The following is a 14,571-nucleotide window of genomic DNA, read 5'->3' as shown; positions in this document are numbered from 1 at the left end:
GATTGAAATAAAAGACAATTTGAATATTTATTCTTTTTAATTTCGTTTCTTTCGTCACGCGGAGGAAAAGAGTTTACAAATTTTTAGGTTAGAAAGGTAACTTAACGGTATTCCCATAGCTGCGAGCAGGAACGTTGTACTATTGTTTTTTTTTTTGCATCGACGGAACGAAGAGTGTTTTTATTTCTGCACTTGCGCTTTCCGTGATGAGAGTAAAGTTACGAGTAAGGTTTTGTTCAAAGGAAAAAGAGAAAGAGAGGAAAAATAACAATAAACGAAAGTGAATCTGTGACGTTACAATGAACGAAAAATCGTTTAATATTCGATCATTGAAATCGAAGCGCGACCGGTTCTTCAATAACTCTACGAGGAGCGTAATAAATAAATAAAAAATACGACTTTTCGGTCATACCGCTTCCGAACACACAAATAAATGCTCGTTTCTCAATGTTTTTGTTTCTCGTGTCAAGCCCGAATGGAAAGTCCATTGAAAAGCACTTCGATCAAAACTTCCATAAGAAATTCAACATTTTCGATCCCATTTCAGGAAATCAAGTCGTCACGAACGCGCAAATTACAAATTTTCATCCCTTCGATCCCCAAGTCCAAATATTCTCGCAAATCCAAAAGCATTTTAATTAGCCAAATCTGACTAGAATCTCAAATAACATTAGCCATTTTTCCTACGAAAAAGTGTCAACGAGGATTCAGATAAACACAGAAAAAAACTATTTTTTTTGTACAAAGATCAAAAGCTGCAAATTTCCCCTCGCCGTACACATTCAGAAATGACGAACCCGCTTCGGACTCGTTCAATTTTTGTTGAATTTCGTTACGGAATTGCAAGCAAATTGGAGGAAGAAAACTCCAATTTCGTTGTGCTCATTTCTTTCGATTCGGGCCTCCGTTGCAAATGCCTCGTTAGACGCTCACTTTGATTTCTAACAGTTTTGCGCTCAGCACACACACACGTGCTTATCGATGAAGAACGCCTTAATAACACGTATAAGCAATGGCATATACATAGGAAATAATATAAAATATTTTGTCGTTTGTTTAGATCGTTACAACATAAATTTATGTATTTATATATAATTTTTTTGTTTTCGTCGTAAGCTTCGTTTACATGATAAACTTAAAACTCAAATACGACTACCTTTGGTACAGTTTTCGTACTACTGACTTAATCATCGTAGTATCATTCTTACAATTGATGCTCTTTTTATATGCGGCGTTTCACGCTCGTCCGAAATGTAACTGATCGAGAGGCAAGAAGAGGGCAAACTATTGTAGGTACAAATTTATTACAGAAGGGAACACGACGATTTCGCCACTGCAGAAACGAATCGTTCGTCAAATTTCTTTTCACTTGCTGTTCGAACCAGAAAAAATACACCACGAACGATCTGTACCACAATTTTTTTTAATTCCAGCCCTTCCTGTACGCGCACGGGTCATCCTAGCCCATTTGGATTCAAATATTAAGCCACGTTTTTCTCGATCAGCATTTTTGGTCTCAACTCACTTTTATCTCGAAAGATAAGATCAACAAAGCCTTTTCAAATTGACCTGTCGCAGCGAAATGCCACGATCGTTTAATTTACCACGATCATTCGATTACAACATTCTGCAAAGCTTGAAATTACTCAATTTTGCTCTTATTGAAGGGGACAATGATTTTTCTGCGATTCCCCACGGTTGGAACATTTGAAATTTGCATTTTTTCATGGATTTTATATTAGAAATTCATAACTATACGATTTGTGGTTATGAAACTAGACAATTTGGGGTTGTGAACGAATGAAAAGTAGGAAAAAATATTTCTAAACGAATATTTGATCAAATGCATTTTTCGCTAGCTTCTTTGCCCCCAATGCTTTTGATTTAGGGTCTCGACGGTTAAAAGCGAGACAAAAATAAGTCTAACGTTGTTTCCTCTTTACCATGGATTGCATTGAAACATTTCAAGAACTCGAAATCAAAGCAAACATTCATCTTTTTGACATTTCCGTTGTTAATAGTGATCCTCAAAACTGTATCCCCGAACCTGAGCAGGGACGCTGGTGCTTTTTCGGAAAAATAACAACGCAAAAAGCAATTCCGTTGAGTCTCCGGCTCAAATGAAGAGATAATTCTCATAATCTGAGTAACCGGAGGACGTGGTAAGATGTTTTTTCGTGAGAGGTGTCGAGGGCAAGCTCTGAGCCAACTGTGACGACTTTTGTTGGGTCTGATGTTTGGAAAGTTGATTGTTGTGTGATGCGACGATCCTTGCTGGAGTCTGAAGTTGAATCATGCTCGTGGACGTCGTCATGGTTTCTGTGCTCGTCGGACCGGATGTCACTGGTGGTAAACGTGACTGACAATTTTTGTGGTTGTGATTATGATTATGACTCTTGTTGTTGTTGTTATTATTGTTGTTGTTATTGTTGTTGTTGTTGGGGCATTGGCGCAGAAACAAATGCCGCGAGTTGTGATTATTGTTGTTGTGACTCGAGCTCAGATTGGATTGTTGCTGTTGTAATTGCTGCTGCACCTGACTGTTGTGCAAGTGAAGCCTCGACATTGCCATCGTTATACTCGAATCCGAAGCCCACATACTCTGCAATGAAGAATCAAATAAAAATTAAATTTCATCATTTCGAGCTTTTAAAATATTTTTATTCGTATTAAAAATTCGTTCATCGTCATTCTTGAGGTTTGCGAATGAAAAATTTTAACGTCAATTTAAAAAATGTCAGTGGAGTCGAGGAAAATTTAGTGCAACGAGATTTTGGTAATTTTTCTCCTTTCACCTTTCTCCTGTGCGGATTATAATCGGGATTCCTTCTGATCCGCAAGTGTCGATCGATGCTCGTCCATCTTTGGGTTACTCTGAGAGGTGAATCGTCCGGATGGAGTTTCCTCTGATATTCCTCGCCCTCGGAGACCTCGTAGAGTGAAAATTGCTCGACTCTTTCGGTCGAACTGTAGCAGCTGAGTAGCATCTGTATCAGTTCGTCGACTGTCGTTTGTTCCGAGATCAGTAGACTTTTGTATTTCGACTGTCAAATGAAAATGAAGTTGCCAATATTATTGAGAACCTCGAGATTTTTGAGTATTTTCAAAAATATTGTACTAACCCCGGACATGAGGGCGCTGTCGTATATCTTGACGAGCCCTCCTCGTCGTGTCTGCAACGAAAATCTGTAAAAATTAAAAAACAAATGAAATTTCGAGTACTCTGTGATGAAACTAATATTTCTCAATTTTCTTGCTGTTTTGGCTGAAATTTTTGGTTTCTTTTTTTTTTTGGAAAAGAAACTTGAGTGAGCATCGGGACCTTCGAGCGTTGTAAAAAGTGAAAAATTAACCTCGAATCTCCTCGTGGGTGACAGGACTGGAGAACAGCAGGTCGAGCGTCCTCGTCGAGAGGCAAAACGGTGCGAACGTTGGCTCGTCGGACGGTGACTTCCATCGTGAGATAAAAGAGTCTGGAATCTCGATGCCTCATGCGAAATTTGTTCAACAAATTTTGTACGACCTCGCGACAGGTCGTTTCGTAGGTGATGCTTAATGTCTTGTACTCGATGTCGGGTCTCAAGCAATTTGCGTACACCTTGATCGTCGTCTGGAAAAGGCAGAACGAGAAAAAAGCACATTAATAAAGATCGACGAAATGACTGGGAGAATAAAATAATATGCGATAAATTGAAAATCTCGAAATAAAGTGCTCGCGCTGGGATTGTCAGATTTGATGTGGGTGTTGAAAAGGTGTGTCTCGCGTCGTTCCTCAGCATGTGCATGAATTTATATTCCCGTGAACGTCTCGTGACTCGAATAAAAATGACGTAACATTTTTATTCCTCTTTTATCAGAATTTTCATGATTATTATTACGATTATTGTTGTTATTCGTTCAGAGGCTCGCGAAAGCAACTTTTGAGCGTAAAAATCGTGAAAAAAAATTGTTTTTGTCCCCCTAATGGGAGAAGTAAAAATGTCTCCCAACTGCTAACTCTCTCATCGATTGACTTTGACGACGTTCCTCGAATAACGTATTACAAAATGCTCTCTAAATATATTCATCCGAATATATGTTTCAACGGATTTCCTAAAAGTACTTTGGTATTCATCTCCCGGTGCGCGGAAACTTGTCTCGCGTTCGCACCGCACTCGTGCACCAGTAGCTACTGCTCTCCGTCGTGAGTAATAAATTCGAGAAACGTGGCTGTCGACTCTGTACGTATGTGGACGTTAATGCGCGCGTGACGACTTCCGAGGAAGCACGAGGAAAAAACGATCAACTTTGGAACGAGAGTGAGTCAAAGATCGAACTATACGCTTCGGTAAGCACCAAGGAACAAAATGAGTAACGAATCGCAGTTAACATTGATCACAAAAATTTCTTTATCGAGCTCGATTTTCTCGGTATATTATCTTGGGACGATTCACTGGCTCCGCACAATTTGGGGGATGGAGAAAAGTTCGTTCGTTGTGAAAAGGGCTCGAGATATTTCTGTGTCAGCAATCAGGAGCTCGGTTAAGGAGTGCGTGAGAGAGCAGACGGTGAGTTTTTTCCAAAACGCGGTCGCGTGTGTCCTGCAGAGGAGCGGACAAACGGTGATGAGATTCGGAGCAAAAAAGTGTTTTTTCCTGTCACAGTAGCACGATTCGGAGGAAGGAAGGTCGAGAAGGAATGTATCCTGTGAGGAAGTGGATGAAAAAAGAGTGGAGCAAAAAAGCTTTTTCTTCTGGTTGAAAAGGATCGACGAGCAGGAAGATCGTGACACGTGCTGCGAGCAGGAGAACGAGGGAGCTCGTAAAATCGTATCAACCCTTCAAATGCCTCGTCAACATTCGGTTTAAGGGAGCTGACTATCGCGGATACGAAAATAAGTTTCCAGAAGAGGACCAGACCACCGAACTTCGCTTTTTCCTCTTGCAGTCTCTCGCTCACTCGAAAGTTAAACGGGAGAGACGCTCCCTGAGCGTCGCGCTTCGTGGCTCAAAAAGAAGAATGAACGCCTGCGACACGTGCGCACAAACACACACGCGCGCTTCCCTTCTACTACAAAACCCTCGAACTTACATTATTCAACTCCCTCGACAAAATCCTGTTTGCTGGTCATGTTTACAAGTCATTATTAATTTCAAATACTTCCCCGTTCACATCCAACACGAATGCACACGGTAAATGACTGTTTAGAGAGACGTTTACACCTCGAGATAAAACGACAAGAGTAAGGGGAACTTGAAAGATGAAAAACGTGATTCACGAAGCTGACAGGCGTTGAAATTCCATTGGAATTTTCATCGAATTCTTTTTACAAGAACGGCCGGTGAATCATTGAGCAGAAAAACCTTTTTGATCCCAGCAAAAGACACGTTAATTAGGTTGAATTGCAGTGAGTTTCCTTGATCCCAGTTTCCATCGTTTCCACCAAACGCGACAGTGATGAATAACTAAAGTGACGATTCGGATCGTCCGGTTGCGATCGAACCGAATAAAAGGTTGATCCCTTCGTGTTCGCTCTGCTGCAAGTTTGCTCACTGAATTCGCCAGCGCAGGCGACGCGCGCGAAGTTGGGGGTGGGAAAATCCTGAGGATTTTCCGTACGTGTTTTCCGAGCGTGTGGCCAGCATTTTGGTGCGTCCGTGAGAAAAGCAAACGAATTTTATTTCCCGGACAATTGAGAATTCGCACGTGTCTTTGAGAAAGTATTTCCAAAGAGCTGAGCCCGGTTTTCTCGCGTCGGGCACGCCTCGATCGCGCGTTGCACTCGGCAAGGTCGTAAACGAAGGTCCACCGGAGCCCGGAAAACCCAAATTTTGTGAATGTGCGAGGATCTTCGCCTCCGAGGACGCAGCAATTGAGCGAAACGCTCGGGAACATCGTCGCTGATTCTCAGCACACGCGGTAATCGCGCGGGACGTGAAAAAAGTTTGCGAAAGACTCGAAGCTCGTTAAACGATTGTTCCGACATTAGTATTATAGTCATAAAGTGCGCTGGGACACAATTGACTGATTCATCGAAGAAAATGCCTGAACGGTTAGACTCGCTAATTAAATGCGCGAGAAACACGGTGCGCGCGTGCACCTCCGCGAATTCGAATACGCGGTGACGACGCTTACGACCGGAGTGCAAATCGACTCGATTTATCAACGAGCGAAATGACCCGGTGAGCTTGATAAACAAACATTTTTTCAAATTGTCCACAGCTCAACGAGACTTCTGAAAACTTCTCTCCCCGCGCGAAGCCAAAGGTTGCAGACGATTTTCATAACGCTTGTAAAATCAAAATCATCTGAGAGATTGTGTAAGGCGACGCGACGCACTTCGAGGCGGAGTCAAAACACGCCCTTCGATTCCTCGGGGTTAAAAAACGTTTTTGAGGGACTGTCAAAATGGCAGGGCCTGGAGCTCTTTAACGAAAAGTCACACTCGCTCGTCCCAGTGCTCAGATTTTTCACGCGCAGGAGCAACAAGGTGAAAGACTCTACGATGGGCTGAGAGAGACCGAATGGAAGGGAGTCGAAGAAAGTCTTGAACTGACAAGCCAAAGGCTTCGAAACGCGCTAATGTCTCGCAGCAGACAAGAGTTGTATTTGATTCTATTTTGAGTTAAAGAGGTGCATTTTTTAGGCTTCAACGAAATAATATCTCGAGTGTCGCTGCTTCTTTCGAGGACATATGTGCGAGCAACTTAACGTTGTCTAATAGTCGATCTATTTTCAGAGAGCCGAAGCGATAAAAAAAGAAGCTCCACGACGTTCGACGACCTCGCGAGGTGTGCTGCATTACGAGCGGCCCTCCCGACCTCTCTGCATGCATATGCAATAATGGGAATCGAGCCTCGATATGAATTCATTCGTTTTCTACTCCACCGATAACGTTTTCTATGCGCAACGTAACAAAAATCGAAGGAATTGCAAATCCGCGTTTCGGGGGCTCGCCGTCGCAAGGATTAACCGCGTGACGGTTCATTTTTGAAAATAAATTTTCAATAAATTCCACGAAGTTTTCGAATTTTGGCTTAAAAACGTTACTCGCAAACGAAGTATTCGAAAAATCGTTCTTATCTGGGGATTCGGGGCACGAATTTGATGGAACTTCGAACTCGTTTGGATGTTGAAATCCAAAAATTTTGAATGGCAAGAGCGTCGAAAAATTGGAGCGAAAATCGTGCGCTTCCCGACTAATGTTTTCGACGCGAGTGTCGCAAGTTTTGTCGAATGATTAATTCGAATGCGAACGCAGGTGAAAAAAATGCTGCTAATGTAAATTCATTGAATTTGCATCGAATGCGCGGCACGGAGCATTATTTTCTCAGTTGCAACGATCGCGAAGTTCGCCGTTGCGTTAGTGTCGTAAAAAGCAAATATTTTCTCGTAATTGACACGTGCTAAGGACATTTTTTAGGTCTCCGAGGCTCTCGGAATTTGGTGGAGGGTGATTTTTTTCTCGGCCAGAATATCCGGTAATCTGGCGCAGTTAACGTGTATTAAATGCTCGAAAAAATGCCTCGAGGAACGGAGGGCGCGGAGTAAAATATGGGCCGGCCCACATATGAGGGTTCCCTTCGCGGGCTGCCAGAATCAGTGAAACCCTTGAATGCGTCGGTGGCTCGTTGGCTGGTTAAAAAATGAGATAAAATTGCCCACGGCACTTAAGGGTCTCGCATCGATGTTGTTGCACTCGAGTGCTCGCGCGTTGCGATCGAGCGCCGAGCAGGCGAGAGTCGAAAAATACACTTTTGAGTGTTCCCGTCTCGGCCGATTAATTTCTCCACGCCGCCTTTCATTTCGAAGGCTGCAGATTGGTGAACACGTGAATAAATCGTCGGCGTAGTTTTTCCGGATGCCGCTGAGATTTAAGGGATTTGAGGGGCTCGAGCGCTAGCTCGGGACCGGACACGGACGCATCAGTCCGCGTCACGATTATTTTCTTTGGGATTCTCGCTTTATTGCGCGATTCATTGGGGCCGGATTAAGGAGAGCGATTCTTGGAAAAATAAAAATCGTTCAGACCTTTAAATATCTTGTCGAATTTGAGCCCTTTTCCTCGAACCTACGAATCAGTTTTTATTTCAGTGCGAACGATCTCGGGCTTATTCCGATTCCGAATATTATTCGCACGCGACTCCACTTCTCAGGCGCGAATTTCCTCCGCTTTTCTCCCATCTTCACAGGCAAAACTCGCTCATGCTTTGCACAAGGGTGAGAAATGGATGCCTCGCCCGGCTTTATTCCACGAGCTCGTAAAGTGTGCAGCTCTCACGACAATGAAGAGTTGTACAAACGCAAAGCGTTTAACCGCTCGCATAGAATTAACTGCGTCGTCGTTCTCCTTCACGTTTTTTATCATTTTTTACACTCTACCATTCGTTCTGGAGCTCCCTCCGTTAACAATTGTCCCAGTCCGCAGCGCTTAGAGGCGTGCGGAGGACGTACAGGGTGTCTCCGGAATAATAATCGTGAAGCAAGACGAGAAAAGCATGGAAAAAATGGAGAATCGAAGCCCAGGTGCGTCCGGTTTTCGATAGTTTTCAACGCGATCTCTAAAAATCATCGAGCATCGATCGCTTCATCGAGACTTCGCGTATCGAGCAAAATTGGCGGGAGAAAATTTGAAAAAAGCCCAGAAACGTCGCTCCCTCCGCGGTGTTTTAGAGCGCCAGCGAAAAGAGCCTTTTGCCAGCTTTCTACGTTCGCATTCGGGGCAACTCGTAGCCAGCACTTATTCGTGTGCACAGACATGACGGGGAATTAGTTGAAAAATTATCAGGCGCGGCCTTGCGCTCGAATCGTCGAGCTCGACGCCACAAAAGTTAGCAGCAAGCTCCGCGTTTCGCACCCGCGAGTCTCGAGCACACGAATATATAATCGGTTTAACGAACATTTCGCTCGCGACCTCGGCAGCTCGAAGAATTATCATTTTTTATTATGATAAATTATACGAGAAATACACCCACGCGATTCTGGTGCGATGATATTGAGAAAGAAGAAAGAAGAGTGCGTATACGCCGCGCGGTAACGGGTATTCGTTCGAGTTCTCGAGAGGACAGGAAAAGAGTTTTGTGTTAACTCGAGCACGTACATACGCCGATGACACGCGATCGAGGAAGAAAAATCCTCGCACCGTTCGTTACTCAGGCATGGGAATTTCTCTCATCCTGAGAATAATTATTCCAACTATGCAAATACGATCTGCGACATGCCATTTTTCAGATTGTTCTTTCAATTTTATAAAAACTCTATTTTATCATCCGCTTCACGATAACTAGAAAGTTTTGAAAACGCTCCTCGTACTGATGTTTTCAAATTTAACGAAATTATCCTCAATTTTTTCACATTTGGCCCAAGTTTTTCGTAGCTGACGAGTCGAGTATGCTTGAAAACACGAATGTAAAAGCAGGCTGATGGGATCATTTACCGCGCAATTACGAACGAACATTTGAAAACACGTGGAGGAAAAAATTTTCGTATTTTTAACGCCAATTTGTACGTGCGTTTAGTGGCCTTTGCCTCGAGCGAGTGTAGCATAAATTTGTTTACGACGCACGATAAAATGTCTCGTAAACCTATTTATGTGAAAACTGTTGAAATTGTACGTTGTACTTGAATGTTTCAATCTCCCGAGCTGAAACTTTTAGTAAATCGTAATAAAAATGTTCATACTTTTCGTGACGTTTCAATGTGTACCAGCAGGATACGTGCGAGTAAAATTGAGCGTGAAATTTCCATCGGGATGGTTCCCTGATGAAAAAGCAGGTGCGGAAGATGATTTTTGAAAAAAACGTTACTCCGAGGGCTGAAAAAGTGATTGTCATTACGAGTGGGCATCGAATTTCGGAGGGTTGTGAGCCTCGATCGATCCGGGGCCGTTTTTACGATGATTTAAATATAGAAAATATAACCGCGGCCGCCTGCGCGCCTGGCAATGATCCTGGGGGACAGGATCTCGAGTGGAACTCGCGGTCCCCGGTGAGGGCACGTGCGGGGCCCCACAGCTGCGTAAACGTTCGTCTCGCGTCGCCGTGCGGCGTAGTTTCTTCGAGGAGAAATCTCGCTATCGTGTTCCAGCAGACGAGCGACGCGACGAGCCCTTCGGAGATTGAACCGGTGGCGAAGCACGCGCGCGGCGTTCCCGACGCAGTTCCCTTTTGCCCTTTTGTGCCAGGCCCGTGCTCACTCGAGGCGAGCTCTTTCTTCATCACCGCGTTCACGACTTCCGGTGGCTGCGAAGGCGAGACGCGCGTAACAGAGCATCGAGAGGTGGCTAAGAAAATCGCCGCGATCGCTCGTCTTTTCTCGCCGCGTCAGGAGGATCGCGGACGCGGGAGTTTAACGCGCTCGAGAAACTTCGCTCCTGCGTACCGGCGCCGTCGATCAAACCGCCGAGCGACCGTGTCCGTAGCTTTTATACACGCGTACTTCGCTTAATTATATTTCGAGACGAACTCCTGCGGTGCTTTTCGGAACGCAGGTAACGCCGAGTGTGATATGACGGAGCGTTAAACTCCCTCGAAACTCCCAATGACTCCGATCGTCGTCGACAGACTCATGAGCCCACAATTCTATTTCGTGTACGAACACGAGAAAAAACTTTAATCATATCCCCCGTAAGAACTTTCAGCGAGCGTCGACATCGCGCAACGACGAATTCTCGGGCATTCAAATAGCGATTAATATTATTCCGAGAAGAAAAAATCTGCGTAATAGTCCGCGAAGGATTCGAGCAATGCTTCTTTCGAGGAGCATCTTTCCCCGACGTCGGGTTACGCGAGCCCAACGATTTTCTCGCGTCTCCATTTTCAACTGGTTCTCAAGTGCACAATGACCGAGGAAGCCGGAGAAAAGGAGATAAAGAGAGCACAAATCCTCGTACGAAGTGAGACGGAAGAGACCGAAACGCGATAGAAAGAGCCGAGTCCGGTATAAGCGACGTATGGACAAAGAGTAAAATAAGCTGCTGAGCAAGTAGGAATGGGAAACTCGAGAGGTGAGAAAGCAGCGTTGAGAGCACACGCGACTATGTAAACCGCAATTGCAGACACAAGTGTACTCGCGAGTCGTAATAAAACGCGTGTAAGCTCATCGTGAGGTGCACATACGTGGACGGAGTCAACTGTCGTCGACTCGGCGAGTAAAAAAACTTATTTATAATGTACACCGACACAAAACCGAATGCTGAAAGTTGAGATAAAGCGTTCGCAGTTCTTCGGTGCTCGCGTTTGCTGGTGCAGCAACAACGAACGAGTGTTTTACGTCCGAGGCTTCGATATACAACACTCGCAGGTTTCAAATAACTTTCGGCAACGATGCTACAATTATTTCTCCATTTATACACACGAATGTGAAGCTCATCCTCGTCAGGCCTGTCGAGATATTTCAAAAGGGGATTCCACATAAAACTGGAGACGCGATTGCACAACGGAAAATGAATTCCGTCGACCTTAATTTTCGAGTGTTCGATGCTTCGATTAATTTCGTTCATTTGTACAATCGATTCTTGTCTTTGTGCCCATTTATTCTGTGGATAAATGAAGCAGTGAAGTAGGTTCGATCGTGGGAAGATTTTGCAGTTGAAACTTTTTCCCCAGAGTCTTTCGACCCAAACACGATCGAAGATTTTGTCGTAGGCACGAAATCTATCTCTGTGTGAAGTACCGAATACGAACGGTTCCGTTTCAATGTATCGTTGTGTGAACACGAGCGGCACAGTGGGATGAAAGTCAGAGGGACTAAGGACAAGGAAATGTAAATTCAATACTTTCGTTCGCTGACAGCCGATTAATCATGGAAATAATTTTCTTCGTACCAGCAACGGTACACTGGGAGTGAATTTATTCCTTTTGAATTTATGTCTTCACTCGTTTCGCGTCATCCGGATCGGCCAACACGAATATAATGAATAACTGAAATCCATCATTATTTCTTTACGTTTATCTCCTCGTTTCTTCTCGAAACAGAGCTGATCGATTCTCGCGTCGAAAAGCCGGCGAGCCAGCAGACGCGGGAAAAGGGGAGAAAGAAACGCGCGCGCGAGAGAGAAGAATCGTGGGCTGGAAGCTTCGACAGTTATTTCGAAGTGTGATAGAGACAATGGCGAGTTGAATAAGCTGTGGAACGAAAATAGCCCGACTTTCCCGCACCGCGCGTCCTCATTATCGTCATCATCATCACCATCAATGTTCTCCTATTAATGAGCGCATGCGCAATTACTCTTAATCGCGTTAATCAGATGGAGCGGTAAATTTTGAGCAATTTTCTGTCAGCTGTTCAAACACTTGCAGCAATGCGAATCGCGCGCTTTCGATGCTCGCGATACGAAGCGAGCTCAGCTTCGAAGCGCTCGGCGCCCGCAGGATTTTCCTTTTGTCCAGCATTTCCTTCGTTTTTCATATCGCTTTCGCGACGAGAATCGATCGAAATGCTTCAGCAGATTCCACTGAGTCGAAACGAACGAAGAGCTTTGGTTGGATCGTCGAAATGATCAAAGTTTCAATGAATTTTACTGAATTGCATTAAAAATTGAGAAATTATTAGAAAAACTGTAACAGGAAGAAAAAATTATTGTCGCATTCACAATGAATTTCACTAAAGAGCTCGAACGAATGCTCAAGTGCTGCGGAGACTTCTCTGGAACAAATTCGAAAGAGGTGAGAGACCGATGTCGCGAGAAATCTGCAAGACAATTGGGAAAGGCGTGCGAATTTTTCGTCGCAGATTTCCGGCGAGATAGCTTGCTGGATGTCTTATTACTTTCGCGAGAATCTCTCCGTCCGCTTGCCACTTTCCCGCGAGTATTGTACATTAAAATGAGGGAGAAGGAGCAGAGAATGGAGGCGCGTGCAGGAGCGATTCTCGCGAAATTCGACCCTTGACTGTAGCGGGCGTTTCAAAACCGTTGGATTTCGTAAAAATGCTCAATTGCTCATGCGAGCGCCGGATAATTGATCGACTCGGCTCGTTACCGGGGGGCGATAAAATCAGAAAAACGAAAGCTCCGAAATGTTGGCTCGAGGATCACGCCGTGTATTTTACACGGACGCGACGTATTTTCATTGAGACACTTCACACGGGTTCGCGCCGAGTCCTGGACACGCGCAGCTAAAGATGGGAAAAAGTTTGTGAGTGACAGAGAAACGGGGGGAACAAAAGTCGTTGGTGCACAAGCGCCTTTCTCCAGTTACGTTCCGAGCGCTGGAACTTTGTCGTGTGAATATTTGATTCTCTCGACTTTTTACAAGATGAGTTTCTTTCCTTTTGTTATAAAATAATTTGAGGTGGCGCGTCTATCCCGGTTTACATAACGCAGTACCGTATAACCGTGAGTCGGGGATGATTTCAGCATTATTTCAAGTCTGCACGAAAGCAGAATGAAGGAAGTAACGGAACGACGAAATTTTAGCGAAGACAGTTCAAGCCTCAATTTCACTTGGAATTCATTCTTCTCGACACTCTGCCAAACTGTGAGGCCAAAGAATCTCATGCAGAAATCAGAATAATTCCTTTACGGATTGCGACCCTCACGAACAATTACAAAAACATGCGGAAAACAATCGAATCAGCATTTTAAGGATTAAGGCATGCGCACGAAACGATTTTCTTAAGAAAATCTTCACAGAGTTTAATAAATGGCCAGTCGACTGACACGCGTATCGAATTTTAAAGGGTTCGTCTTTTTATTGGTTATTTAGATAAACGTGTTTTTTAATACGAAGAAAAATACACAGGCTTATACGTTCATCTTTCCATATACAACGAATGAATTTGCTTATTTCGACATTTCGTTTCTTTTTGGCTTGACTCATTCCTGTCACAGCCGTCTGTCTTTTTAACACTTTTTCCTGATCCATTTCCCTTTGAGTTTTCCCTTTGCGCTCTCTAATGTGATTTATAATATAAAAAACTATAGTATCTTCGCCAGAGACGACTGAAATTTAGGATCCAGTCAGTGATGGATCCCCGATTAATTAAAACAGCTTGTAATTTCATTCGCCATGAGATAAGTTGAAAAAATGTATTTACGATTTCGAATTAATAAAACTCTGACATTAATATAAAGTGCATTACATCTTTAATTAAGGAATGAAAATCGATTGTTCATCAAAAATCGAGACCCCTCCAGTCCGAAAGATCGAATTTTTCTTAACAAATCGAACTGCCTCGTTGCGCGTCGACAGTCTGAAAGTGGATCATTAAACTGTGTCTAGGAATAATAATAATCGTCACAGGTTCGAGGGGTCTCGAGACGTGGCATCAGCCCCTATCTCGGAATGGATACTGTCAACATTATTATAGAGGAAAGGAGAATAGGAAGGAGGGAGAGAGCGGAAGACGAGAGGGATTTTTCTGCGTCGTTCGCATTCGCCAGGCCCGTCCCGCGTATCTGGCTCGAGAGCTCAATAACGCTCGCGGAGAGAGCGAACGAAGAAGACACTCGATGCCCATACCGTGAAATATAATAATAATTGTTATTATCATTATTATTTGCGAGAAGGGACCACACAGAGAGCGTGGAGGCGGTGGTCTCGGGTTCGCAACCGCCCTCACCTTTTCATCCAGCTGAACTGTGCGCGCGCG

The 14,571-nt window shown here is 44.1% G+C and overlaps 1 protein-coding gene across 2 annotated transcripts in view; it reads right to left on the bottom strand.

Annotated features, from left to right (window-relative positions):
* Nucleotides 1–18: 18 nt before the first annotated feature.
* LOC122415526 (putative uncharacterized protein DDB_G0277255) overlaps nt 19–14,571 on the bottom strand; it is a 34,784-nt gene continuing 20,231 nt past the window's right edge. For both annotated transcript variants that reach the window (XM_043427703.1, XM_043427704.1), the window contains 4 exons: nt 3,354–3,610; nt 3,123–3,186; nt 2,796–3,044; nt 19–2,602 (listed from right to left, as the gene is read on the bottom strand). In XM_043427703.1, coding sequence (XP_043283638.1) covers nt 2,117–2,602; nt 2,796–3,044; nt 3,123–3,186; nt 3,354–3,610 — 1,056 coding nt within the window. In that variant the 3' untranslated portion in view covers nt 19–2,116. The remainder of the gene's footprint in view (nt 2,603–2,795; nt 3,045–3,122; nt 3,187–3,353; nt 3,611–14,571) is intronic.

This window comes from Venturia canescens, chromosome 9, assembly GCF_019457755.1.
Source record: "Venturia canescens isolate UGA chromosome 9, ASM1945775v1, whole genome shotgun sequence".
Taxonomy (NCBI): domain Eukaryota; kingdom Metazoa; phylum Arthropoda; class Insecta; order Hymenoptera; family Ichneumonidae; genus Venturia; species Venturia canescens.
This window is presented reverse-complemented; position numbering and strand designations above follow the sequence as displayed.